The 25,923-nt window shown below is 36.9% G+C and overlaps 6 protein-coding genes across 39 annotated transcripts; 3 read left to right on the top strand and 3 right to left on the bottom strand.

The window, feature by feature from the left end:
- The first annotated feature begins 291 nt into the window (after window positions 1-291).
- LOC140766605 (DAR GTPase 2, mitochondrial) lies at window positions 292-11,855 on the top strand. Of its 32 annotated transcripts, none has more exons than XM_073106048.1 (14): window positions 292-589; window positions 760-864; window positions 1,188-1,265; window positions 1,434-1,581; window positions 1,687-1,757; window positions 3,876-3,972; window positions 4,059-4,216; window positions 4,506-4,667; window positions 4,792-4,893; window positions 6,500-6,704; window positions 6,998-7,182; window positions 9,103-9,189; window positions 9,913-10,001; window positions 11,410-11,851. In XM_073106048.1, exons 1-11 carry the CDS (start codon window positions 422-424, stop codon window positions 7,150-7,152), a joined length of 1,449 nt encoding a protein of 482 aa, XP_072962149.1. In that variant the 5' UTR covers window positions 292-421; the 3' UTR covers window positions 7,153-7,182; window positions 9,103-9,189; window positions 9,913-10,001; window positions 11,410-11,851. The 32 variants fall into 32 exon arrangements, with proteins under 32 accessions (XP_072962149.1, XP_072962151.1, XP_072962150.1 ...); XM_073106050.1 differs by lacking the exon at window positions 11,410-11,851 and adding an exon at window positions 11,086-11,393; XM_073106049.1 differs by lacking the exon at window positions 11,410-11,851 and adding an exon at window positions 11,058-11,393.
- Window positions 5,538-6,298, bottom strand: LOC140766610 (aluminum-activated malate transporter 12-like; the record flags this gene model as incomplete). The annotated part of the gene is made up of 1 exon (XM_073106072.1): window positions 5,538-6,298. A coding segment is annotated over one exon (645 nt), but the record flags the coding sequence as incomplete, so codon positions are not given.
- Window positions 11,856-12,676: 821 nt separating the features above from the next.
- Window positions 12,677-15,483, top strand: LOC140766851 (plant intracellular Ras-group-related LRR protein 5-like). The gene is made up of 3 exons (XM_073106511.1): window positions 12,677-13,250; window positions 13,996-14,897; window positions 14,976-15,483. Exons 1-3 carry the CDS (start codon window positions 12,743-12,745, stop codon window positions 15,123-15,125), a joined length of 1,560 nt encoding a protein of 519 aa, XP_072962612.1. The 5' UTR covers window positions 12,677-12,742; the 3' UTR covers window positions 15,126-15,483.
- Window positions 15,484-15,723: 240 nt separating this feature from the next.
- On the bottom strand, window positions 15,724-19,850 carry LOC140766852 (3-hydroxyisobutyryl-CoA hydrolase 1-like). 2 transcript variants are annotated; one of them, XM_073106512.1, is made up of 15 exons: window positions 19,718-19,850; window positions 19,570-19,628; window positions 18,870-18,950; window positions 18,620-18,688; window positions 18,474-18,537; window positions 18,083-18,162; window positions 17,902-17,985; window positions 17,696-17,780; window positions 17,510-17,595; window positions 17,177-17,298; window positions 16,919-16,979; window positions 16,723-16,821; window positions 16,260-16,361; window positions 16,145-16,186; window positions 15,724-16,059 (listed from the first exon to the last, which is right to left on the bottom strand). In XM_073106512.1, exons 2-15 carry the CDS (start codon window positions 19,609-19,611, stop codon window positions 15,922-15,924), a joined length of 1,155 nt encoding a protein of 384 aa, XP_072962613.1. In that variant the 5' UTR covers window positions 19,612-19,628; window positions 19,718-19,850; the 3' UTR covers window positions 15,724-15,921. The 2 variants fall into 2 exon arrangements, with proteins under 2 accessions (XP_072962613.1, XP_072962614.1); XM_073106513.1 differs by having other exon boundaries at window positions 18,870-18,940; window positions 19,718-19,801.
- Window positions 19,851-20,591: 741 nt separating this feature from the next.
- Window positions 20,592-22,020, top strand: LOC140767132 (uncharacterized). Of its 2 annotated transcripts, none has more exons than XM_073106935.1 (2): window positions 20,592-20,666; window positions 20,848-22,017. In XM_073106935.1, exon 2 carries the CDS (start codon window positions 20,873-20,875, stop codon window positions 21,794-21,796), a length of 924 nt encoding a protein of 307 aa, XP_072963036.1. In that variant the 5' UTR covers window positions 20,592-20,666; window positions 20,848-20,872; the 3' UTR covers window positions 21,797-22,017. The 2 variants fall into 2 exon arrangements, with proteins under 2 accessions (XP_072963036.1, XP_072963037.1); XM_073106936.1 differs by having other exon boundaries at window positions 20,602-20,683; window positions 20,848-22,020.
- A 26-nt stretch (window positions 22,021-22,046) lies between these two features.
- On the bottom strand, window positions 22,047-25,692 carry LOC140767130 (probable 3-hydroxyisobutyryl-CoA hydrolase 3). The gene is made up of 14 exons (XM_073106934.1): window positions 25,369-25,692; window positions 25,066-25,146; window positions 24,747-24,815; window positions 24,478-24,541; window positions 24,321-24,400; window positions 24,124-24,207; window positions 23,942-24,026; window positions 23,767-23,852; window positions 23,271-23,392; window positions 23,116-23,176; window positions 22,885-22,983; window positions 22,682-22,783; window positions 22,553-22,594; window positions 22,047-22,450 (listed from the first exon to the last, which is right to left on the bottom strand). The coding sequence occupies exons 1-14, from the start codon at window positions 25,396-25,398 to the stop codon at window positions 22,298-22,300; spliced, it is 1,158 nt and encodes a 385-aa protein (XP_072963035.1). The 5' UTR covers window positions 25,399-25,692; the 3' UTR covers window positions 22,047-22,297.
- Between the last annotated feature and the right edge of the window lie 231 nt (window positions 25,693-25,923).

Below are 25,923 nucleotides of genomic sequence, written 5' to 3'. Positions count from 1 at the left end.
TTATACCTAGTCTTACTTAATAAGAAAAAAAGTTCTTTTAAAATACTCTATATTTTATAAATTATAGTTTATCATTTTTTATTCAATAAAATATGGAGTGATTAAAATTTTTATACGATAATTAAATAGTGAAATAAAAATAATTTACAATGGAAACATAAAATGAGGGATAGAGCACAGCCCTTCTAATTTTAGAGCTATAGTCTCATAAATATTAATATTTATTTATTTATTTATTTATCTATGTCTGTGGGGGAGAGAGAGAGAGAGAGAGAGAGAGAGAGAGGGGTTAAGCCCTCTGATTAAAACCAGGGTTTCTCTATTTGTGCGGTCGACCGTTGCCGCCATGTCTTGAATTCTATTTCTCCTTTCTCCCCCTCCTCAAGCTCTTGATCTTCCTCTCTCTCTCTAGCTTCCATCGATGGCAACGGCTACTTATTTCTCCCGGCGGTTGGGCGCTGCCGTCCGGGAGCTGGGCTCAAAGGGCGCTGGCGGCGGATGGTACGGGTCCCATATGGCAGCCGCGGATTGTGCCATCCGTGATCGTCTTCCCCTCGTTGATCTCGTCCTCGAGATCCGCGACGCCCGGGTACTGACCTCTTTCCGCCTTCCCGTCCCATTCCTCCTACAGCTTCTCTTGGAATTCTGTGCTCGGCCCTTTTGTTAGGGTTTCCAAGATCTGTTTTGGAGTCCAAATAAAGATGGTTTCTTGGTATGTAGATTGGGAAATTGTTGAATCTTGATCTCATTCATTTGCAGATCCCCGTTACGTCTACTTTCGAGTCTTTGGGACGGTGGTCGGGTTCCAACAAGCATTTGATTGTGCTGAACAAGGTGGACCTAGCAGATCGCTCTTGGACCGAGGTTTGTGCAATTATGCGGCATAAATTTACCCGTTTTGAATTAGGTATACAAAGATACTTCTCTAACCAGGGTTTCACCTTGGGATTTGCTGGTTTAACTCTCTCTCTCTCTCTCTCTCTCTCTCTCTCTCTCTCTCTCTCTCTCTCTCTCTCTCTCTCTCTCTCTCGATATGTATATATATATGTTCGTCTCTTCCTATTATTAGCTTTGGTTAGACATTAATTATTTCTACCAATATAATTGAGTCCATTCGACTTCTTGGGAATATTCCTGACAGTGCTTAAGATTTCATTATCTGAAACTTATTGCTTCTCAAATTGCAGAAATGGGTGAAGCACATTGGGAAGCAGAACTGTATTTGTCATGGAGTCAATGCCCACAACAGAGAGAATATCAAGGAGGTAGTTTTTTTTCCTCCTAATTACATCAGATTTTGTCTTTTAGTAAATGTACCCCATTAGTCATATGTAAATTTATATTGGCAATGCTACTTTATAAATGTTTCCTTATAGAAGACCAGAGAAAACTTTATTCCCTAGTGTGAGTTTGATATTGGAAAAAAATTTCAGCTATTGAGCATTATACGGGCTAGGATCAAGGAACTAAAGTTCGGTGAGAGTAGTTATACGGCAACAGTACTCTTAGTTGGGATTCCGAATGTTGGCAAATCAGCTATTGTCAATTCTATGCACCAAATTGGCAGGATTGGTGCAGCAGGTATATCTATTGGCTTTTAGTTTGGGCTAACAAAATTGCTGGCCTTTTTTTTTAATTATTTGATGGGTAGGTATCTCAGTCTCACTATGTTATTCCAATTTTAAGAAAAGGGAAAGCTCAAGCATGCAGTAGTGAGTCTATATCCTGGGGAAACAAAAGATATAAGCAGTTATAAGGTAAGTGCCTTCCACATGTCCAGTTCTGCCTACCACCATTATCTACTTAAGCTGTTGCAATCCTTGAAAATACAGACAGTCAAATGAAGTATTGAAATTGATAGATATTGTCCTTTTCTCATTTACAACGTTTAGGTTCATTGTTGATTAGTTAATTTATTAAGGAAATTACATTTTACCCCCCCCCCCCCCCCCCCCAGGTCTAAATTCATTGACCCATTCTATAGCTTCATTTTTATTACTTTACTCATTATAGTTATGTTCAAACTGAAATTGTTATTTTTCTCATCGTATTTTACTAAACTACACATTAAATTTGAAGATACTCATAAAAGACAAAGTTGTAAAGAAATTGATAAGCTTTCCAAGGCACCTAAGATAATACCGATTGGATTATAGAAACACACATCTGTTTAATATATTTGTATTATCTTTGTTATCTGAAATCTAATTAATATTATTTTAGATATAATGAAAAGCTTATCTGATCATCTATATTTTTGTATCTAATGAGTTTATTCAAATTTGACATGTGATTTGATTAAATATGATGAAGAAAGTAACAGTTGTACTTTGATATAGACCACAAGGGGGTGAAATAATACAAATAAAATTATGAGGAGTGAAATAAATTTAGGTGTAACCATAAGGGGATAAAATATAATTTCCCCTAGTTTATTAATTTGTTTTGGAAATTAAAAGTTTTAATCAGAAAATAAACTTCTCATTGTAGTGGCTAGCTATTGGTCTATAGCTAAGCAACAAATAGATTTAGCATAACTTATTTTAAGCGTTAATTATACTTACACCTCTTGAATTATAACTCATTTTCATGGGCACCCCTAAACTTTTTTTTGTTATAAATTTATAATATCCTCCTTAAACATTAGATCTAAGTGAAATGATAAATGACAGTGACAAGATATGCCTAATGACTAGAGTACCCTTTGTAAATATTCCATGTCATCAATTTCTAAAATAAGATAAATTAAAGTAGTGAAATTACATAGTTACCGTCAACTAATTTAATAGTTTTTTATGAACCCACCTTCCCTTAGAGCTTCCTCCCTTTCTCAAACTTTCCAAATCTTGCAACTATTCAAAGCTTTTATTCTCCTTCTTAGCAATGCTCTTCCTTCCAAGCTTTGATTTTTAAGATCCCAATAGCCTTTGACTCACAAATCCTCCACGTTTTGACCACGAAAAACTTTGGGCTTTAATTAGTTGGGGGAGTGTAGGAAGAATTTAGTAGCGGTGGTGACTCTAACAAAAGGGAGGGAAAGAAGAGAGGGAGACAATGGAGATCTTAGGAGGGAGGGAGAGAATGGAGATAATGGAATGGAGATCATGAGATGAAGAAATAGGAGGGAAAGAACTAAGTGCATTTGGCTAGAAGAAATTGTAGGGGAGGTGAAAAGTGGAAGGGTATTTTAGTACATTAAATGAAAAAGAGATGTCTTTCCTCCAAATAAGGGTATCTGAGTTATATATACTATGACATGACTGCCACATAAGTTAAGTTGCCCAATCTAAATGTGAGATTGAAGTAAATTTAATGTTTAAGACGAATATTGTAACAAAAAAAGTTTAGAAGGTGCCTATGAAAACCGAGCATAGTTTAGAAGGTATAAATATAATTAACCCTTATTTTAAAGACCTCCTACTTTAATACCATTTGTGAATGTGTAAAAGCATAAGTTATTAGAGGATGGTGGGTTATCTCTTTTGTTGCAACAATTAACATTATATTATGTAGATTTTATATGATTTTCTATAAATTATATTGTAATCTTCATATCCATAAAATAAATATTTAACCACTAAATTAGATTCAGTAATACAATATCAGTATTCTGTAGCTCTGTTAAAGACATTAATAAATGCAATCATGTTCATGAAAACGGACGTCATCAGTAACCTACATAAGATTCAGATGATTATACACCAAATGAAATAAATATTGCTAGATTGGACGTTTTAATAGATAATGCATTTGAGTGGAGACAGGAGCAAAACTTTATGTAGTCACAACAATTTTTCTAGTCAAGTTGACTATTTGGACTACTCATATAAGAATTCTTTTTTCTTTTTATAGATGTTTCGTTTGTTGCTTTTCAGATTGCTAGCCATCCCAACATATATGTTTTGGATACGCCAGGTATATTATCTCCTAAAGTTGTCGGTGATGACTCTGGATCCAAGCTAGCATTGACAAGTCAGTACTAACCTGAATAGAAACTGTTTCTGCTTTGCTTTGCTTTGCAATTTTAGTGATGCTTTCTGCTTCTCTTGTTACTACAGGAGCTATCAAGGACTCATTATTATGTCAGTATGAGCTTGCCCAGTACTTTCTAGCTGTTTTCAACTCAACTGAGGAATACAAACAGTGGGAGAACTTTAATGTGGATACTGACACCAACAAGAGAAAGAGAAGACAATATTCTTCAGATCATACCCAGGTGAGTTATATTTAATTGATAACGACAGAATGTCTCAGAAAGATCAAACATTGACAGAACCATTGCAAAGTATATGAGAAATATACTGATTAATATTAGGTGTCCAAAAGTTCTCTTGATGATATCTATTTTTCTCTGATAGAAGCAGGTGACTAAAAGTTAGTCATTTATTTTTTTCTTCTTTTATACTCAGAGAGTAGGTATCCTCAGGATTAGAAAAAATGCCTTTTACTAGTTTCTGCTTATTGGCCAGCAGCAACCACAAGAACTTGCTTCTGTTACTATGCAGGATTTCGTTGTGAAGGATGTTCGCCGGACGCTTTTCAAGACAATATCTTCATTCAAAGGGGTTTTGGGAGAGGAAACTGAAATGGAATTGCTGATAGAATCTCAGCTAAGGGCCTTGCAAGAGGCCTTTAGGGTGTCTGAAGCAAGCGAGAATGGATATAGAGTAATTGCTTCAAAGTTATTAAACCTTTATCGGACTGGAAGGCTTGGCCGTTATACATTAGATTTTCTTCCAGCTAAAATGCTGGAATCCACTCCTTAATACCATTGTAGTTGTTGTGCTTCAGACAGGGAAGTATCAGAATGAATTGTCAGGAAGAGGTTTGACTTTCAAAAGGCAGCTTTTGAAGGCTTTCCTGCCAAAGTGCCAAGTGAAACCAGCCAGACAAGTAAGATTTTAGTCCATTTCTCATATTATAATTGCTTATATACCCTGCGCACATATCCTGGAACTTGTCATCTATGTTGACCATACTTGGCAATGCATGCACCATTGATCTTAGTTTGTTTTTTCTGGTTTAAGGGAAACTATTATCTTTCATGGCTAGGGAAACTCAATGTTTGAAACTATAATTTACCAGCTGCATGTTTTATCCAAGTATAAATTGGACCTCTCACATTTCATATGTAGTGACTATACTTTTGTTTACCATTTCTCCTACCCATGAAGTGAAGGACAAAAGGAATATATCTAATCATTACGTTCCCCTTGGAGAAACTATAACTATAACAGTAAATCAGAGTAGTACAATAGCTAGCTATTATCTGAGTCTGGTAGACATCAACAAGGGAGAAGTCCTGTATGCTTGGTATGTTTCAGGATCTGAAATGTATACTTGTTATTTTGTAGTATATATTACATCATATATGTAGATGACAAAGGAGAATAAGTACTGATCATTGTATTTAGGAGTTATAGGCAATAATATTGAAGGAAATTGATTAATACAAATTGTTTATCTTAATTGTCAAGACAAGTTTTGGAATTGAACTAGCTATCACGAAAATAAAAATTGTTTCCATGATTGTACAATTCCATGCTTATTTAGGAAAAAACTGGCAGGGAGATGAAAAAAAATTATTACTTTCCTGCCTTTCTTGACAATTCATAGCTTTGGTAGTACTATGTGAAACTCAGGGCTTGTCCAATTATACTGCTTCGTGGGAAATCACATGATCCTGTAAATCTTCAACATTAAAGTTTGACTTCTCATCCTTGGAGCTTGCCTTATTAGCAATGCCATCTTGCACAATGGATTCCTTAAAATTTGCAGCCCTTCCCAGTACTTCTACTTCCTCAATAACCAACTCTAATCTCGCTACCATCTCCACCATCAATGAGGCAAATGCTGCAAATGGGAGTGCCTCTGAGAATTCTAGGCTTGTGGTGACCATCTTACTTAGTGTTGGCCTCAACAGTTTCCTCTCATTTGATTCTCTTAGCTCTGCTATTCTTTCGTTCCGCCTTTCTAACAATGACGAGATATCGGTCTTAACTGAAGGCAGAGTAATTCCTGAAGATGTATACATGTCAGGTCTCCACTCCATATGCACATTGGTGGTTGCACGAACATTTTTGGATAGAAACAGTCTTGGCTGTGACTTGATAGCCATATTTAGATTTTTGAGGGCTTCGTGAAGGTGATCAGACAGCACTTCACGGGAGCAGCGTTGGTGGTTCCTCATGCTATTGGCAAGCTCCGCTAGAACCTTGGACAATTCTCCAGCAACCTGAATGCATGGGTCTCGAAATAGCGACCTTACTGATAATGGGGTCTTCAAACATAGAACCAACCAGAAAATGAAAGGAAAAAATAATCAGCAAACCAACTTAGGTGTATCTTTAGTTTGAGAACATAGAAGCATGCAAGATGTGTCATTTTCTTTTTGCATTGTCTGCAGCATTCAGTTTAGAGACTGATAGTGCATTGAATATGATTATCGGTCAAAGATGGTGATGCTTATGAGACTGATGCAAATAGTAATGTGAAATAGGCAATAAGACACTGCTGCCACCTGGATTTCAGATTCCAAACAACCATGAAGGGCTACAGCGGTATACCCAAAATGTCTAAGAATAGCACCGAGCTTCACATATTGTTGCCAAGGATACTTGTTGCAGTGTCTCATGTGTCTGGGTTCCCAGCTTGCAAAATGTGCCTGACCATGGCCATAACTATTGGCATCATTATTGTTATAGGTAAGAATGGAAGATACATATCATATTAGATAATATTCAGAAATCCAACAAATCCAGCCGAATAATAACTCACTAGTGTCTCATCTTTGGATTTTGATTCCAAGACCGCTTTGTAACCCTCGTATATTAGATCTTTGGATGTCTTCCCATCAGTGGCTTTTTCGTTCTTGTTTTTGTCTTCGAAATACTCATTCACGCAAACTGCAAGTCTTGATTGGTAAATTTTGATTGGACATTTGTAGTTTTATACTTATATTATTATTGCTATTAACCGGATATCTCACCTTCAACAGATCTTGCTAATGCTTCGAGTTTGCTGACCGTAGAATTGTGGAGATCTTCACCTGACCAAATTGGCAAAATCAAGAGGCTCATGCAAAGGCATATTCCACAGCCTATGGCAATAGTAGAGAGACGGTCTCGGGCTAATGGCAGAACATTTTGTTGACGAAAGCTAGATACCGTTATCAGATTGAAGGTGAGTAAGAAAATCATTACTCCATAATCATAATTCTTCTTGATGTATGGGAAGAATCTCAAATATGTTGCAGCAAATCCTGTGAAAAATTGAAACAAAGGGCAAAAAGAATCTTGAAATTGAAATAAGTGATAACAACATCTTTCTCTGAAAGATGCAAGACTAACTCCATGAACAAAAAGATAGAAGATGATAGATTACAAATATGGATATACCTATTATGAATACTGAAGTTCCTATGAAGAATGCATGAAATACTCTGCTTGACCCTTCTGCCACAAATTCAATCAGAAATGCCAGAGATCCTGCACATAATGTTCCAAATCCTCTATTGAGCCCTTTGCACAGAGTTGCACCTGATAGAATTTGTATCAGCACAGAAAATCACATCTTTGACAAACAATCTTTTTTTATCATAAGCTGCATCAATCTAAAGTTTGTCAAGAAATTAAGACTCACCTGCTGTGAATTCAAGCACCACAACCACAGTGATGACAGCCCACGTCGCATTTTCCCCTATTCCATTGAATAATGGTTCCAGGACATAGAAGAAAGAAACTAATGTCAAGGCCAAACCAACCTTTAGAGCATGAACAACTCGTCTTCGATCTTCTTTTGCCATTTTCCATGCGCTTTCCCACAAGGAAACTGGAAGCTTGCTGATTTTCTCTAATTGATGAGCCATAAGTGTGTTCCACTTGTCCTCGCCTTCGCCAGAATCATGGCCTCCTGCCATTAACATGAGCAAAAAGACTGACAATATGCTTGGTTCTGAAGACTGTATTAGCGCATATTGGTTTGAAAAGCTCAAAGCATATTTAATGTATTTATATAAAAAAATAGGAGATGCATATACAGATGGTGACATGTACAACAGGTAAGAAATATTACATCTTTGTTACAAGGTATTTCTTAATTGAGATTCTAGAAGGGGCATCACATTTTTCCATATTATTGTCATATCATTTACTCTTTTAAATTGTGCTCACATTTTAAGAGAGAAAACAGATGCCCCATTAACATATATCCCACTTATAATAGAGACATGACATTAAACAACAAAATCACTTTGCTATAGGCTAAACTGAGATAAAGTAAGAGTTCCTGGGAGTAGATGGGCTTTACATATTTCCCTTTATAGAACTAAAATTTGATTATGCTGACAATATTCTCCAAAAAATTAAACATACGAACTATTCGTATTCTTTGTTCCTGATAAAGGTTCCATGAATTCAATTTAGGCCATCAAATTCCATTATGTAGGATTACCAATTTTTCTGTTATCTGGCTACATTGCCTCACATGCTTTTCTGGTTTTGCACAATCAATCAAATGGAGATCCAAAAAGACCAACATCAGTAATTTTGTTTCGATTTTCTAGTTCTCGTAGGCATCGAAATGATAAATCTTTGACAATTGGCATTTTCGACATGGCTTTGTCTAGCGCACTGCATTCCATTTTTCTTTGAGGCATAGCCATGGGAACGGTAGGATTTTGCCTGGGTTTGGGTTGGGGCGGGTGTTGGGTTAAAAGAACAGTGATATCAATAGTTCAATCAATATATAGTGCACTGATTACTATCAATAGTTCAAACAATATTTGCTCTTTATTCTGTTATTCTTTCGGATAGGAACTATTCTGTAACTCAGTTTGTTCTTAACTATACTGTCGCCAACTCAGTTTTGTGCTTGGTTAGTAATCTGAGTCCGAAGTATATGGGAATGAGAGGACTTAATTTCACTGAAGTCAGCTTAGTATTGCCTTTCGCACTCCAAGTAGGATGTTGGAGAGTACTAAGGCTAACTGCTTCACAAGCTTTTATGAGTTTAACTCTTAACAACACACCCACCTTTTTCTTATTCACCTTGTGATTGGCAGTAAGGCATTGACCATAGAGCAGTTATGATTTTCACATGCAGAGGAAGGCATTTGTGTGATCTGATTATAAAGCCAAGCAGCACAGCTCCCGCGGTTAGATGGTTCTGCCATTTCCCTTACATTGCGAGGTTGGAAGTGATGCTTTTGTTGGTTGCTGACTTATGTAAACACTAGTGATGAATGTCCTATTGATTTCTGTTTACATTACTTTTTTAGAAAATTGGGTGTTAGTCCCATTAAGGTCTTTGTTTTATACTGACTTATATATCGAATTTCTGTAAGAAAAGTCTTCTGTGATGTAATTTACACAGCTAAGACCTTACATGCTTACTTGTTCTCAAATATGAAGGGCTACACTATCATTTGCAGTCGCTCTATAACTATGGATTTCCGTGAAGTAATCACCTTGAACCATGAAAAACTTTCCAGTTGAAAATACCACATTGTGGGTACACTTTCTTGACTTTTACAAGGGAGATCTTATCAAGAGTGTGCGTCTGTTGATAGGACTACTTTATCTAATACTAGGTGAATGATAGAGCTTTTGAATTTTTGAGGATGCAGAAGGCCCAAAGTCCACAGTTTTTTTTTTTTTTTTCTATCATACATTGCTTATTCAAAGTCATTTTGTTTTTCTCTATTCAGGTTTTTCTTAAGTTGCACAAGTTCCTTAATACCAAATGCTTGGTTTTTAAAGTTTACAAATTACTATTCCACCTCTGACCTCTATAATAATTTCTTTAGGAGAAGCCTTCTGTGATTTTTTATCCTGTAGATTAAATTATCTCGCTTAAAGGGCCAAGGATTGTTATTACTTATTTTCCTGACTTCCATAATAATTTCATTTGCAGTCTCTCACTAACTCTGGATTTCCTTGAAGTGATCACCTTGAACCAGGAAAAAACGCTCCAGTTGAACGTACCACGTTAAAGTACGAAGTGTAAGTATACTTTCACATTGAAAGATAGAGCGTTTGAATTTTTGAGGAAGAAAAGGTCCAAAGTCCAAGTTATTACCGTACACTTCCTATTCAAAGTCAATTTTGTCTTTTTTTCTCTGCACAGGTTTTTCTTGTGTTATTACCGTACATTGCTTATTCAAAGTCAATTTTGTCTTTTTTTCTCTGCACAGGTGTTTCTTGAGTTGCACAAGTTCTTTAATACCAAATTCTTGGATTTTAAAGTTTGCAAATTACTATCCACCTCTGACCTTTTGACATCTTTGATCATCGCCACATTGTATGTGTGAATCGATCTGGGCGATGTGGGCTTGTAAGCCCGCACGTACCATTGTGGGCTTGTAAGCCCGTATATGGCATTACAGGCTTGTAAGCTAGGTTACGTTTTTGTAACCCTGCATACGGGTTTCGTAAGCAGTGCTTGCTGTCTAAAAGCTCACAGACAAGTTTATAATTGTGATGATAGCTTATTTATTCATGTTAGATTACTCAGGACTAAATTGTCCAATGCTCCTATTCATGCTCCACTTTGCTTGTTGTAAATAGATATGAGAAGACAAGAATAGAAGAAGTTAACATAGAGAATGAAATGGCGTTTAGTAAACATAGAATTAACAAAAACAGTTAGTGCAAATAAGTATATTTACTTCGTTGGTCTTTTATAGATCTATCTGATATTTTATCTAAAACATACTTTATTCTTGGACGCCTCATACATTTTTGTCAAAGCTAGTCACTTTTTTACTCATTTTTGAATGGCACAGTCTACATTGGCTTCTTGTCTCGGTATATATTTAGTCGATTCCACTTATTATTATTATTATATATATAAAACTCTTTTTTTTTTATTATGACTAACCAAAAAGTTTCTCGAAAATAAAAAGCATCGTACACATGGATGGAAAGTCTAAAATCTTAATATAATTTACTGATAGGTATAAAATGGATTGCCAGTGACATAATCACATGATTTCTTATCTCCAGATTGTGATATATTTTCTACTCCAGTGAGCGTCTTCTCATTATTCCTCTATACAGTTGACTTTGAAGTTTGGACTATGTTTAGGGAGTAAATCTGTGGATCCATTTCAAGCATTCTGTATCTGGCTCTGAAGGAGTGAAGGGAAGGACATGCATGAGGCCCATAGGATCATGCTTCTCCACTTGACAAAGTTGACTCTTTAAATAACTAGGATCATTTCTTGCAGCATCAACAAGAGTCCTGTGGATGATTTCTTTTTTTTTTTTTTTCTTTCCTTTTCTCCTGGGACCATTACCTTTGCCAAACAGTGCCTATGAAAGATGATATTATGCCATTATTTGTTCACATTATGCAAAGCTCTCTGTCTCTTTGCTTCTTTTTTTTTTAATCTTTGTTGTATGTAAACAGGGTCTGAAAGAAACTGGGCAACAGGGAAATGAATAAGATAAATAAAAGAAATCTAAGCATGGATCTCTGCTCTCTAGTAACTTCCAGAAGGGCCCACATTCTGAATTCCTCTGGAAAACCCTGGAATCCAAAGATGATGTGAGCTGTCCAGGCTCCAGTCCAGAACATGAACATGATTGCCAGTCTGTTTGTCTCTTTGATTTCTCTTTCAGGTAATAATCTATTAAAGCAGCAATTTGCCCCCACTGTGAAGCTCAATCTTTTTGGAAGCCTGGTTGCAGGATTTTCCTGCAGCTGAGATGATGTGGCATCCAATGAAACGGTTGAAACTTTCAGCTTTCACCATGTAGCTTGCTTGCTTGTAAACTTAAACAGGAAGTTCCACTGCAATTAATTCAGCTTGTAACTTCCTATATCTAGTATGATTAATTTAAATGAAAATGATCAAAAACATTCAAGTGTAATTTGAATTTAAATTTACGGCTAATTACATCTTTCACGATAAATACCATAATTTAACTTGCCGGGTCTAAATTGCTCACCATAATTTCTTCTAAATTTAAAATTTTCTTTTCTTTTGATCAGCAGCCATAACGGGAAATTGGATCCAAATGAGAAATTGTGGTTATGGTTGGTCAACTAATGGCTTGTTTCCCAATCATCAAATTATATATATATATATATATATATATATATTCTTATCTTTTCGTTATATTTTAGTAAGTTTGAATATACTGAGTTGAAAATGCGAGTCTATTTTGTTCCTATGCGATTTTATTTATTTATCTAAAAAAATCTTTATTTTGGCGCTCTTATTAGAGTTTTTGACCATTCATTTAATTATTATACTTGAGTAAGTGCTCGTATTAAAATAGATGTTAGTTATGTAAAGGATTGATTTATATATATTTATTCTTTGCTGCTGTAGGCATACTCAAAAGCACTCAAAGTTAATATAATTTATTATTAGATAAAATAGCTACTTGAGACAGCGATTTTTATATAGGTGTTTAAATTATTTTACATAGTATCCAGGTGGATTAAAAGTTATATATTCTTATAAATAAATTTAGAAGAAGTCACTTGTTTATGCTATATAATATCACCACCGTAAATTTACGAATAGAATACGTCAGCAACGGCGCGCTAATCCGGATAAACTAAAACAGTAATTACGGATAATAGAGTAGGCCCCACATTTGCATCTTGGTTAAATTTTGCAAAAAGAACCCTCCGTTACCATTTCAGGCATATAAAGTCCACCCCCATCACCTCACCCAAAGGCCGAAAGCCCTTGCGAATTCTCTCTTTCTTATCTCTAGAGTTGGTATTAATGGCGATCTCACCTCCGCCGACACCCCCAGCCGTGATGGATGTAGTGGAGGAGCTCATGAGGGTATACAGATCGCTCCCACCGAGGCCGTCCATAGAAGAAGTGAAGGCAGCCATGGCCGTACTCAAAACAGTGAACACCGAAGAGGAGGCGAGAATCGAGGAAGTGGGTCGTATGGAGAAGCCGCCAGAAGTGCCCGAGGAGCTCTTCTTCGTGTTACAGGAGGTTAAGAGGAACTTGGTCCTGCTCCAAACCCAGGAGCAGAGGAAGGAGGCCATGTATGTCCTGGAGTTGGACAAGAGGTTCCATGTGTTTGATGAATTGATTCAGAGAGCCTCCAAGTTGGTGTCTTTTGATGAGGGTCGCGGGGACGAGGAGAGGAAGGGTGGATTTGGGGTTATGGATGGTGGGGTTGAGAAGATATTGGTCAAATTGGAGAAGGATGAGAAGAAGCAGAAGGAGAAAGGAGAAGAAGATGTCTCCTCCTTGAAATCCAACATTCCTGCAGGTAATTTTGCTTCCTTTAAGATGCTTTCTGTTTGTCTCATGAGTGTGTACGTATTGGGTTGCTATCTCTAGTGCTTAGATTGTGATGGTTTTCAATTTGGTTCTCATGATTGCAAACTGGCTTCCTGTTATATGGATCGAGACTTGTTTTTCATTTTTAATTTGATTATTTGTGACTATGGATTTGAATTGTTAATTTGATCATGATCCATCTCCTTTTCCCAAGTTGCAGTGCTTCCTACTCTTCTTTATCCACTAAAAAAATATGTTCTTGTCAGTAAGTCGAACCATTTAAAGGCATGCGAGAGATCTAGTTATGTTCCACATTTGCGACAAATAATCAAAGAAAGATTACCCTGTCCAAATATATACTTTAAAATATGTATACCTTCCTCTTGATGAGAGAATTTAATTCTTTAGTAGTTTCCAAACTTTTAGAATAACAGTGGAGATCTCTTTCCTCGTATGCATTATCAGAAGGATTACCAGTGCTTCATGGATGACGTAGAAAACTGTTATTATGTTTTTTCGCCTTTCTTTGAATATAGTAATCTGCTGCTCAATAAGGTTTAGTCAGTAATTTTTGCTGACAATGAATAATTATTCTTTTGAGGAGGGTGGAGTCTGGGGAGAATCTCAACAAATTGTCTTCTTTTGTCTTTTGTCTGATAATTGTATCATAGTGGCCATTAGTAGTTTTATTGTCTAGTCTGACACAGAAAAGTTGTATCTTTTGTCTGACACAGAAAAGTTGAGTCTCATCCAAGTAGCAAGTTTGATTGAGAGTTCAGCCAAGAAAGGAGTTGGAGTTCTTGACCTTCAGGGGAAGCTGATGGATCAAATAGAATGGCTTCCGGTGTCGGTCGACAAGTTACAAGATATAACTGAACTTAACCTATCTGAAAACAGAATCATGGCACTTCCCTCAACCGTTGGTAGCCTCAGGTCCTTGACAAAACTAGACATCCACTCAAACCAGTTGATAAACCTACCCGAGTCATTTGGAGAGTTATCCAATCTAGTCGATCTCGACTTGCACGCAAATCATCTGACATCCTTGCCAGCTTCATTTGGAAAGCTTATAAATCTAGCCAGCCTTGACTTGAGTTCGAATCAGTTGTCCGTACTCCCAGAGTCATTAGGAAATCTAACAAAGTTGAGAAGATTGAATGTCGAGACAAATGAACTTGAGGAACTACCTTATACTATTGGATCATGTACTGCTCTAGTGGAGCTAAGGCTAGACTTTAATCAGCTAAAGGCACTGCCTGAAGCGATTGGGAAGTTAGAATCCTTAGAAGTTCTTACATTGCACTACAACAGAATCAAAGGGCTGCCTACTTCGATGGCCTCACTTTCAAAATTGAAAGAAATTGATGTTAGCTTCAATGAGCTTGAATCGATCCCTGAGAGCCTTTGCCTTGCCACTAATCTTGTGAAGTTGAATGTTGGGAGGAATTTTGCTGACTTGACAGCCCTACCGAGATCAATTGGAAACCTTGAGATGCTAGAGGAGCTGGACATAAGCAATAATCAGATAAGAATGTTGCCAGAATCTTTTAGATTTCTATCGAAACTTCGTGTACTTCATGCTGATGAGACACCATTGGAAGTACCACCAAGACAAGTGGTCAAATTGGGAGCTCAGGTATGGGAAAATTGGATTTCTTTTCTCTTTTTCATATTGAGGCTATTCCTTCTCTTGATACAACTTTTTGTGCAATAGGCTGTTGTTCAGTACATGGCTGATTTAGTTGCAGCAAGAGAAACCAGCTCTATGCAAACTGGGGGGAACGGATTCTGGTATTGGCTTTGTTCAGTGTTCCGACCTCGAAGGAAGAATCAGGAGACACTATCGGGCACCAATATAGTTTGAGTTCTTGTTCTTGTCAATAGCAGGATAATCCACCTTGTTATGATAATTATCTGTATTCACCTGTCTGTCTTGTCTCCTATTTTGGGTAGAAGCAGGTGTTGTTTAGACATATATGAACGATGCCGTATGTGCTGTAACCCAATCAGAACTTTCATTTTCTTTTTCAATAACTTTCGTGAGTAGATAGAGATTAGCAGCTTATAGTCTTTAAGTATTGAAGAAATTGGTACCCTGAGAGTACCAAGCACAAACGCCAAAAGATCTTACTAGGTGTGAATTCACAAGAGCTGCAGGCGCTCTACCATTTAGAGAGATCTACTTTGTAAATTATACCACCAACGAAATGAGTAAGTGTTTCACGAATGTTCAGAGCCGTTATTTTTAATATCCTGTAACACAACAAGGAAATGACTCATTATATGCATGATGAATGTGCACCAAGCAGCGGTGCTTTTGAACTCAAACCACCAGTTCAACCATTCAATACCTACCAATACAACTAACTCCATCCAATTATTTCGTGAAACCAGTTCAAGCCCATGATTTTAGTTACTTTGAACAATAAAGACATCCCTGAAAACCAACATGGAAAAAAATATTCCAGCCCATGTTATCTCGTCTTTGTTTATCATTAAGAGTATTAAAATTTGTTTAAATAGCAGCAATAATCTAATTAGCAAACTGGTCAACACTTTATTGGTAATATTCTCTTCTTATTCAATGATGGCCTTGTCTAGTACGAGTCGTTGAATTTGCAGGAGGCCACAACAACCAGGAGTGCCACTGATAATATCCTTTAAAGCTTTGAATTATTAATGCCCAACCTACGTCCTGCAGGAGGTAACTTTAGATCTTCCCACTCTGCATAATCAACCTTCGCGAAATACTTATCGACCATTTTGTCATCTATTAATTCCAGTTTAGAGGGATCCCACTGCAATAATCATAATAAACGCATAAATTAGATCTCTCTTTTTAATTTTTCTTTTTTTGGGTAACAATAAGTTAAAGAAGTTAACCTTTGGGTTTCTATCCTTATCCACCAATATAGCCCTGCAACCCTGCCAATGTGTAACAACCTTCAGAAATAGAAGAGAGGAAAAGAAAATGTAGGAAGTAAAATCTTATTATTACCTCGAAGAAATCCTTGCTGAGAACTCCACGCAAAACATTGCAACACATTCTATACTCTCGAACCAAACATTGGCCAACACTCTGCAACCTTCCTTCTCTGATCTGTACTCGTGACGTGAAGTGGTTCAAACATGATAATAGACATTTCGTATAAAAAAGATCAGTTATTTTAGTTAACTAGCAATATTTAATTGTTAACTTTTGATCGGAGGCAAAACAAAAACGAATTCAAGTAGTGAAGAGTGCCAGAACTTGGTTATAGCTACATCTGTACTTGCAGATGGCCTGAACTTCCTAGAAGGAAGGAAGATATATACTCGCAGAGAAAGTTATACATTTTCATAATATGCATTTATTATCAGATGCTAGAAGAATATTAACAGACAAATAACTTTTGCTCGAAAGGTAGTGATGCAATAATCTTCTAAAATTTGCAGCCGTATGTAAAATGTAAAATTCTTACCGATCTAAGAGAAATTTTAAGGCTGATAGGAGAAGCCTTTTTTAATGACTGAATTGCAACCATAATCCATTCATCCTTGCAATGTATAGCCTCTTGTTCCTTCAAAACAGTCAAAGAATAAACTAAGAAAAAGAGGGGCAGAAACTTCACTAATAAACTGAAATACCTGAACCAGAAAAGATGACGTTAAACTTACAAGAGCAAATAGAATTTCTTCAACTGTTCTTTTGGAGAAGCATTTGTCAACTATATCCAACCTATAAAGCAGAAAGCCTTAGGCAATTTTTTGCGAAAAGATTTAACAATTTTCCAACTTGGGACAAGGACTTCTTTAAAGGTGAACATGTGACTAGAGAATTTTATACCTTTTACTAAAGATTTATGTCAACTCTGTTGTCTAACTCATGTATACGCACATTACAATTTATTTTAATAAATAAATAATAGAGCTCACCTATTATAAGCACTACTTTCTTTCACTGGCACATGCTGAGAAAATTTGCCAATGATCCCACTTATAGCAAAAGGATCAGAAGTATCCACCTTGGTTAGTAATTCTTCCAGCGAAGGTAATTTCTGTTAACTACAAAGCAAAAATTAGATGAAAGACACTATCATGCTTAAATGTATCAGATAACATAATGAAGCAACAACATGTCGTATTGTAAATGTAAATGAGTTCTACGAAAAAAGATCCAAATGAGGCAAAAAGAGGACCTAAATGTCACAAGATGCACTTTAAAAAATCACATATATTTGGAAATTTGGCTTTTCTGAGTAACCATACCGTGGAATGGACAAAGTGAGTAGCAAGGCCACATGAAAGCATTTCAGCCCCATCCAACCTTACACCTGTCAAGCCAACATATTCCCCTGGTAGAAGAAAAGACATTAGCGGGATGTGATATAATAAAATATGAACATACAAATAGGAAAAATGACTATGATTATAATATCAAGGTGAGAGTATTACCAAAGAACCCAGGAAGTCTTGATAGAAAATAAGAAGCACCTATATCTGGAAACAATCCCAGTGCTGTTTCAGGCATTGCAAAAACCTGCAGGACAGTAATTAATGTGAGGTTCTCAAAAGTACATACACAAGTAACTACAGCCTTCTATTGTAAAAGCATCAATCAATCTCAAAATTTATTTAATATTACACATGAAGACGCATACCGTGTTTTCTGTGACAACACGAAATCTTCCATGTATGGAGACACCAACCCCACCCCCCATGACAATTCCATTAAGGATGGAAACCTTCAAGAAAGCTTTGTTAAATAAAACAATTCTTAAAGCTCAGTAGAAATAATACAAACAAGCTCACCAAAAGATGAGTTTAAATGACATCAGTCACCTGAGGTTTCCCATAAGTCGCGATTATATAATTTAGAATAAACTCATTCCAGAAAAACTTAGCTCCCAGAGTCCAATGATCTGGTTCACAAAAATACTAATAAAAATTTGAAGTTTCTTTAGCAAGTGAAGCATCTTACATAATTCAACAGAACACAAAGATTCAGCTTAGTCGCACAGTTAAAATCAAGTCAAAATCTGTTCTTGCCTATGCAAGGTACTTACAACATTTCAGAAGAACAAGGTCGCATAGTCTAGATGTACAAGGAATCAACAAATTTGAAACTATTTATTCTGATCCAGTGGCCATCATCACAATTGATGTCCACCAGTTAGAATGACCGCAAATTTAATTGGCTACTATCACAGACTAACAGTGGTAACGAAAGTACCTTCAGTTATAGAACGGGCAACTGCTGCAACATCACCTCCAGCACAAAATGCTCTTCCTTTCCCCTGAAACCAACTAGACAATTAAACCATGAAACTAACAAAGGTACAAGCTAATAGCTTCACGATCATAAACACTTCGTAGTACCTTCATTATCAATAACTTGACTTTTGGATCATCTTCATAAGCTGTAAAATGCTTCAGAAGTTGCATAATCTGCAGTAATTATAATTATCAAATCAGTAAATGATTCTTACCTTAAAAGAGTGTATAAACTACGGATGCCCCTCATAATTTGTAAAAGATAACATGATTTTGAATATCTTTTTCATGTCTCAATCACTTAACTAGTTAGCAGAAATTCTATAATAGAATAGGCTGAATAGACAAGACATACCATTGGAAAAGAGAGAGCATTCAATTGCCGAGGCCTATTGAGTGTTAATATTCTTGTGTACCCATTTTCTTCTATCAAAACCTAGAAAATAGCAAGTAAGAAAGTACACAAACATATAGCAAATAAAAGGTAAGTAAGAGTAAAATTTACCCGAGAGGCTTTTGCAGACTGTTTTTTTTTTAAAGGTTGTTGAAACACACAAAAAAATTAGAAATGGCTTATTTCTATTGAAATGCTGCGGTGCCAATCAGCAGAGTCGAGGTTTCTAGAATCCAAACTTTGATAAAAATTCTCAACTTGGAAATAAGCCCATGATTCCAATTTCCTAAACCAAACTTGCTAAATTATTTACTACGCGATGCACATAACAAAAGTTTTGGTATCGCAATTGCAAGGGTCGGAACTCGGAAAGTATCCACATGAAAACCGTTTTCTCCACTAAAAAAGATGCCTCAAATAAAAAAAGATCAAGAACATAGCGTGCCATACGGGAACCTAAAAGCTAGAGATGCCTCGCGTTCAAATCAGATCAAGAACACAAGATGCCACCCAATAAATGCTTCGATTGCAGAGCAAATCAAGAGCATTACATACTATCCAAAAACTCGATAATAGAACCCGGCCAAACCATTCCCAACAACTATCGATGCCAAACGAAAAGGAAAATCCAACGATTTCATGGAAAGTTCATGGAGACTACCTGATCGGCGCCGTTGTTGCTCGCATCTCGAGACTGCGCCATGACGAGCTCGCGGAAGGCTTCGAGAACAAGATAACAAATCAAGAAAAAGGGGAAAAAGAAATCAAATCGAGTAAAAGAAAGAAAGAAGGGCTCACCATCGACTTACCTTGAATCGGACACGGGAGGGAAGTGGGGAAGAAGCGAATCAAGAAAAATAAACTAAAATAAACTTCGTTCTAACGGGTGTTTGACGGGGAGGAGTCAGAGGTACTCGCGAGGCTCCATATTATATGTCGTCTTTCTTGGACAATATATAGCTTCAGTGGATTTACCATTTTGCCACCTCTGGATTGGATTCTACAAGTAGATTCTGCCGTAGCCCGTAAGGGTAAAGAAGAGAGAGAGAGAAAAGTCTCGTGGCCAAAACTCACCATCCATCACGACCGTCCATACCAGCAGCGACAGATGAGTCACCATATTGGACGGTACTGATGGAACCATCCAATAAAAAAGTTTGGGCTCGTATTGGGCTCGAGGGTTTTATACTTGCCCAGGGCCCCGGCCCATGGACAAATGTATTATTCTAGCTGACTTTAAATATTTAAGGGGTCAAATTTATCAATCTGTTTAAACTTTGATGCCTCTTTTACATTCTGATAATTAAGAGAAATTCCACTCTATAAACAGAGGATATTCTATAGGAGGAGGCTGAGACAAGTACTAAGGCCTAGTTTATTTGAGTTCTGAGACCTTCTGATTCAATTCAGGAATCTTTAATCTGATCCAGTAATTAAATATTTTTTTTATTTTTTTTAATATCTAACTAAGTTTATTTTTTTAATAAATTAAGACTAACTGTATCAATTTCGGAGCTCAGCCACAAATCAAACTGGACTTAAAATAGTTATTTTTCTCCATTAGATTTACCTTTTTCCAACTGTTAGTATAGTCAAATACACGGACACGTGTCGGAGATCCGCGTTCTCACCTGGGTGTCATAGAGGAATGTGGAATTGGCGGCCAAACCCAATTTGAAATCTCTGTGATTCTTGAAGCTTGAGGTGGTGCCAAGGAAACCCTAAACGTGGGAGCTTGTAGAGCAAAGAGACAAAAAGGTCGAGAAAGATCTCAAGTGAAATATTCTAAACTTGATACTTTCTTCTAGCTTTTAATCTCAACTGTCATCTTAGTTGCTGTGTCTTGCTCTGTTAATTTCCCTGGATGCATTGTAACTATTTCTACTTCGTACAGCATAAAGGCTTTAAATCCTTAAACTTGTTATCTTCTGTGATGTAGCATTTCGCAATCAAAGTAGTGAAGAATGGTAGAACAAAGATCAACCGCGTTGGAAGTCGAAACCCTGGTTGAGCCGGAAAGATCGGAGGAATCTCTGGGTCGAAACGAAGAACAAATTGAAAGGATTAACGCTATAATAGATAGAGAATTGGAATACGCTCACAAGAGTATCTGCCGGCGAGTAAAAAAGCCCGAGGACCGGCCTACTAAGGAGCAAGTAAGGAGAATGATAGAATCACGTCCAGTGGTGGAAATTAGTGAAGAAGTGATGGCTAAGGCCAGGAAACCATGGCAGTTCTCCCTGATCGGAAAATTTTTGGGTCCGACAATCCGTTACGAAGTTGTAAAAGAGCGTCTGACGAGTATTTGGAAGACTGAATCTGAGTACAAGGTGATAGAGTTTGTTCATGGCTTCTATATATTTCAGATAAAGTGTGAAGCTGATAGGTTCAAGATATGGAGAAATGGTCCTTATGTGGTGAGGGGAGAGATACTTGCTCTCATGAAATGGATTCCCAACTTTAGGGGTCAAGGAAAGATTGATACAGCTCTAGTCTGGTTTAGCTTGCCAGGTCTTCCTATTGAATGGTGGGACAAAGAAAAGCTGGATACTATTGCTGGTGAAGCAGGGAAACTGTACAGCGTAGACATTGATGAAGCTACTGGTGAATGCTTTGCAAGGGCTTATGTGGAGGCCTATTTGAACAAGCCGCTTGTTCCCGGTACATGGGTCGGGTCCGATGAGGATGGCTGGTGGCAAGAATTTCACTATGAGAATATCCCTTCTGTTTGCTATAGGTGTCGGGTTCTCGACCATAACCAGTGGGCGTGCCCGGAGGCGAGGCTGGCACACAAGATTCATCCATTGGAACATATGAATAGGCTTTCACTTAAGGACAGAAGAGGTCCAGCTGCTAAACTGAGAATGATCCAAAACAACCCCAATTGAATCGCATGAAATATGACGGAAGCAAAAGAATGAAAATGAAGGAATGAAAAGATTGGAGTGCTTGACTGCACGTTTTGTATGTGAATCTTAGCTCCTGAGATTTTTATACTTCTTTTGTTTCGATTTTGTGCCTGTGTATGTCAAGACTTGTGTAATGTTAGCTGCTGACAAGTTCTTATTTAGGCCTAATCCCATCTTGCAATGTAAACAACAGGAGAGAGAGAGAGAGAGAGAGAGAGCAAGAAATCAATGAAACAAAAGTAATCAAGCCATTCCATTAATATCGGTCCTTTAACATATTCTTTTATACATAATACAGTGTTGATTGCGCTCACTTTGCTGCTTTAGATGAGCAATGCTATTCCAATCAAAAGGCTAGCTGGTATCCAAGCGCCCTTGGATCTTTTTTCATTGCTTATTCTTGATTATCTACGGGCAGTTTTTCTGAAACCCTTGATAGTACTAGTATGGATTACTCTGGCCAACATTGAGAGAGAAGGTTTATATGCGAGATAAAATATCAGCTTCCTGCACCTTGATCGATTTTCTTCTTGACGGTAGTTTCAGATCTTCCCAATCCTCCTCTTTGTCCACATTGGTGAAATATTTATCTAGCATGTCATCACTAACAAGTTCTAGTTTTGATGGCTCCCACTGTATCAGGAAAAAGAAAAAGAAAAAACCTTTTCCCTAGTTAGATCATTAAAGAGAATGTGAGAATTTAAAGCTCAAATAGTTCAATGAGTGGTTTGTTACCTTTGGGTTGTTGTCTCTGTCCAACAACTTGGCCCTAGTACCCTGCATTTGGGAGATGTCGCTACTGTAATCTCTATAATAATAAATAAAAGCATAAATTTTCATTTGCGTAATGGTAGCTTCAATTACCTCATAAAGATCACTAGAGACTGTTCTCCGCAAGACATGAGAAACCATCCTGTATTCTCGGATTAGGCACTGATCAAGTTCCTGAAACCTCCCTTGTCTGATCTGCTTACACGTTAGGAGATATTATGAAGACCTAGCAGTAGATACTCTTCTTGGATTTGTTGAAGGGCATGGCAGATAATGTTTCTTAAAGTGAGTATTACCGATCTAAGGAAGAGTTTGAGACTTATTGGCGAAACCATTTTTATCGACTTAATAGCTGCAGCTATCCACTCATCTTTACCTTGTTCAAGCTCATGTTCCTGCAAATAAAATGTTAGTGCCTAACCAGAATTTCGATCATAGAGCAAGAATAAAACAGCACTGTCTGATATAAATACTGAAGTGGCAGCAAAAAACATGATTCTAGCAGTCGTTATTTATTAGCTTCTTACCAAAGAAGACAAGATTTCTTCGACTGATTGTTTTGAGAAGCACTTGTTGATAAGATCAAGCCTGCAAAGGAATAAATACATCTATTTAACTTGTCACATAATAAATAGTAATATAGAATGTAGATAATACATCTATTTAACATGTGATGACTCACCTTTGAAACACATTTCCCTTCTTCAGAGTTGCTTGGTGTTCATATTTGAGGATGCTTTTATGGATTATGCTTGAATCATCTGTTCCCGCCGCAAACAGTGATTCTTCTAGTAAGGGCAAATTCTGTTCAAAGATCAATTGGAACTCTTATGAGTGCCTCAAGATTTTATGCCGACTACTTCTGGCAATCACATCGATGAAGATCGTTCTAAGTCATTTTCTTTCTCTTCTCTTGAGGAGAGAAGGAATCTGATTTAATTTTAAACCAAAGATTTGGAAATTATCATTGAGCTCCTCTGGCGTGACTTTCTAAAATTACTTGGGATTTTGGGTTGGTTTACAAGAAAAAATTTAAATTTCTTAAACATAGTTCTTACCTTTCTGCAACTCCAGTCTCAAACTAGTATTAGTCTGTATTCTGTAGGTCTTGTGCAATTTAATAGCCATATTGAAGAGTATATCATAGATAAACTCACATAAAGAAGCCAAAATTATACCTTAGAGAGAACAAAATGTGTTGCAAGTCCACAAGCTAGCATTTCAGGCCCATCTATTCTGGCGCCAGTAAGTCCTAAGTATTCTCCTGAAGAAAATTTGATCTCTATTAGGTGCTTTTACATTCAAATTTCATTAAGAACTTCTGAAATAACTGATCATCTTAAATAACTTTACCAAGGAAGCCTGGCAGCTTGGATAAAAAGTGTGATGCGCCTACGTCTGGGAACGTTCCTATTGATGCTTCCGGCATTGCAAAAACCTGAATGATTATATAAACATTAATAGATATAATTTAACCATAACTTTGATATTAGTTTCTAAAGAGATCATTACATAGCTATAAGGTTGAGAGTTACCGTCTTCTCTGTCACAACTCGGAATGTTCCATGCATCGAGAGCCCAGCACCAGCTCCCATGACTGCTCCATTAATAAGAAAGACCTTAACCACAATGAGGCAAAATAATTAATGCCTTGTGAATTGTAATCTATTACTGTCAGAGGAAGTCAAGTTCAATTTGTCAGGTAATGCTACAGCTTGTGATGCAACTAAACCTGAGGCTTTTTGTATGTTGCTATTAAATAGTCCAACGATAGCATCTTCTTGTGAAACAGAGCACCAAAAGTCCAGTGTCCTGTGTAATTGACAATTTAGTTAATCAATTTGATCGAACTGAGGCATATATTTTATACTGAATTGGAGAATCTTTGCCTGCAGTCACGAATTGAATAACGGCTGGAACATCTCCACCAGAACAAAATGCTTTTCCTTCTCCCTGTAGAAGTTAAATGCTCAGCAAAATAGAGTTTTGCATTTTGGTTCACAGTTGTTAGTTTCTAGTTTAGATTTTTTTTTTTTTTATTTTAAATCCGTTGGTAGGCCAGCTCAGATTTGTCAAATTTTGACTTGAATAAGATCTCAGCTAGGAAATGATATTTTTCATATCATTTTGCTGCATAGCAGTTGAAAGTGCAGAATACCTTTATGATCACCAACTTAACATCAGGATCTCTTTCAAAACTTCTGAGCTCCTTCAGAAGTTGCAAAATCTGCATTAGGATAAAAATCCTATTAAAAATTGCTATGTAAATATGAGGCTTCAAAATGCTACCTAGATTATAAAACTATGCGCTTAGTGCGAACATTCATCAAACATCTAAAAGGAGTAATTTTAAACTTTTATAACAGCTAATACCAACACCCTCATTTCTCTCTCTCTCTCTCTCTCTCTCTCTCTCTCTCATTTTCTTCGCCATCTTTTGGCGTGCCCTCTAAACAAAAAGGACATAGAATACCAACCATTTGATGCGCAATGGCATTGTACTTCTGAGGTCTGTTTAGAATTATAGTCTTTACTCGCAAGTTTCCTTTCACCAAGATCTGATGAGAAAAAAAAGAAGAAAGAAATGCATAAAGGATTAGCATTGTAACTAACGATAGTAATTCGAGAGAAGAAAAAGATCTGGAGCATAGTAATGAGAACAGCAGGATAACAACATTAGATCTTCTTCTTTTTTTCTCTCTCTATATATGAAACTTGTTTTAAAGTATACATGACACCAAGATGGCAAATAATATGATAAAATAAAGGAAGCTCATTACCTGGTTGCAGGAAGAACTGGGGAAGGCCATTCGAATAGCTTACTCCTTTCTTAAGCTTTGCTATCATCTCATATTTATAGTCACTTACTCCTCCCTTATTACAACTGTCATATTATGTTCTCATGGTTATTTTTATGAATAATTCTTTTTTTGTCCTATGAACTATAACCCATTTCTACAATGACCTATAAACTTTTTTTAGTACATGTTAACCTCCTGAACTATTAGAAATACCTCAACTCTCTGACACTGTTAATGGAATCGGTGAATTGATCGAATTACCCCTCAACTTATAATAGCGTGGGATAGTTAAGTGGCTTAGCTAATACTAAATATTTTTTTAATTTTCTTTATTGCCCCTAATTCCCCTTTATCCCAACCCGTGAAACCCTATTCCTTGCCCTTGTTATCTTTGTACCCAAACCCTAGAAACGACCATCGATGACCTCTCTCCGCTCTGTCGCCGCCTCCTCTCTTCCATCCATCCGCGTCGTCGTGTTCCTCTCCAAGCGCGAGGTCATCTATCGCAATCTCAAGAACTGCCAACTCCTTGTT

Source organism: Typha angustifolia, chromosome 9 (assembly GCF_048772165.1).
Source record: "Typha angustifolia cultivar Huaian chromosome 9, ASM4877216v1, whole genome shotgun sequence".
NCBI classification, from domain to species: domain Eukaryota; kingdom Viridiplantae; phylum Streptophyta; class Magnoliopsida; order Poales; family Typhaceae; genus Typha; species Typha angustifolia.
The sequence above is the reverse complement of the archived record's forward strand: the minus strand, read 5'-3'. Positions and strand labels throughout refer to the sequence as shown.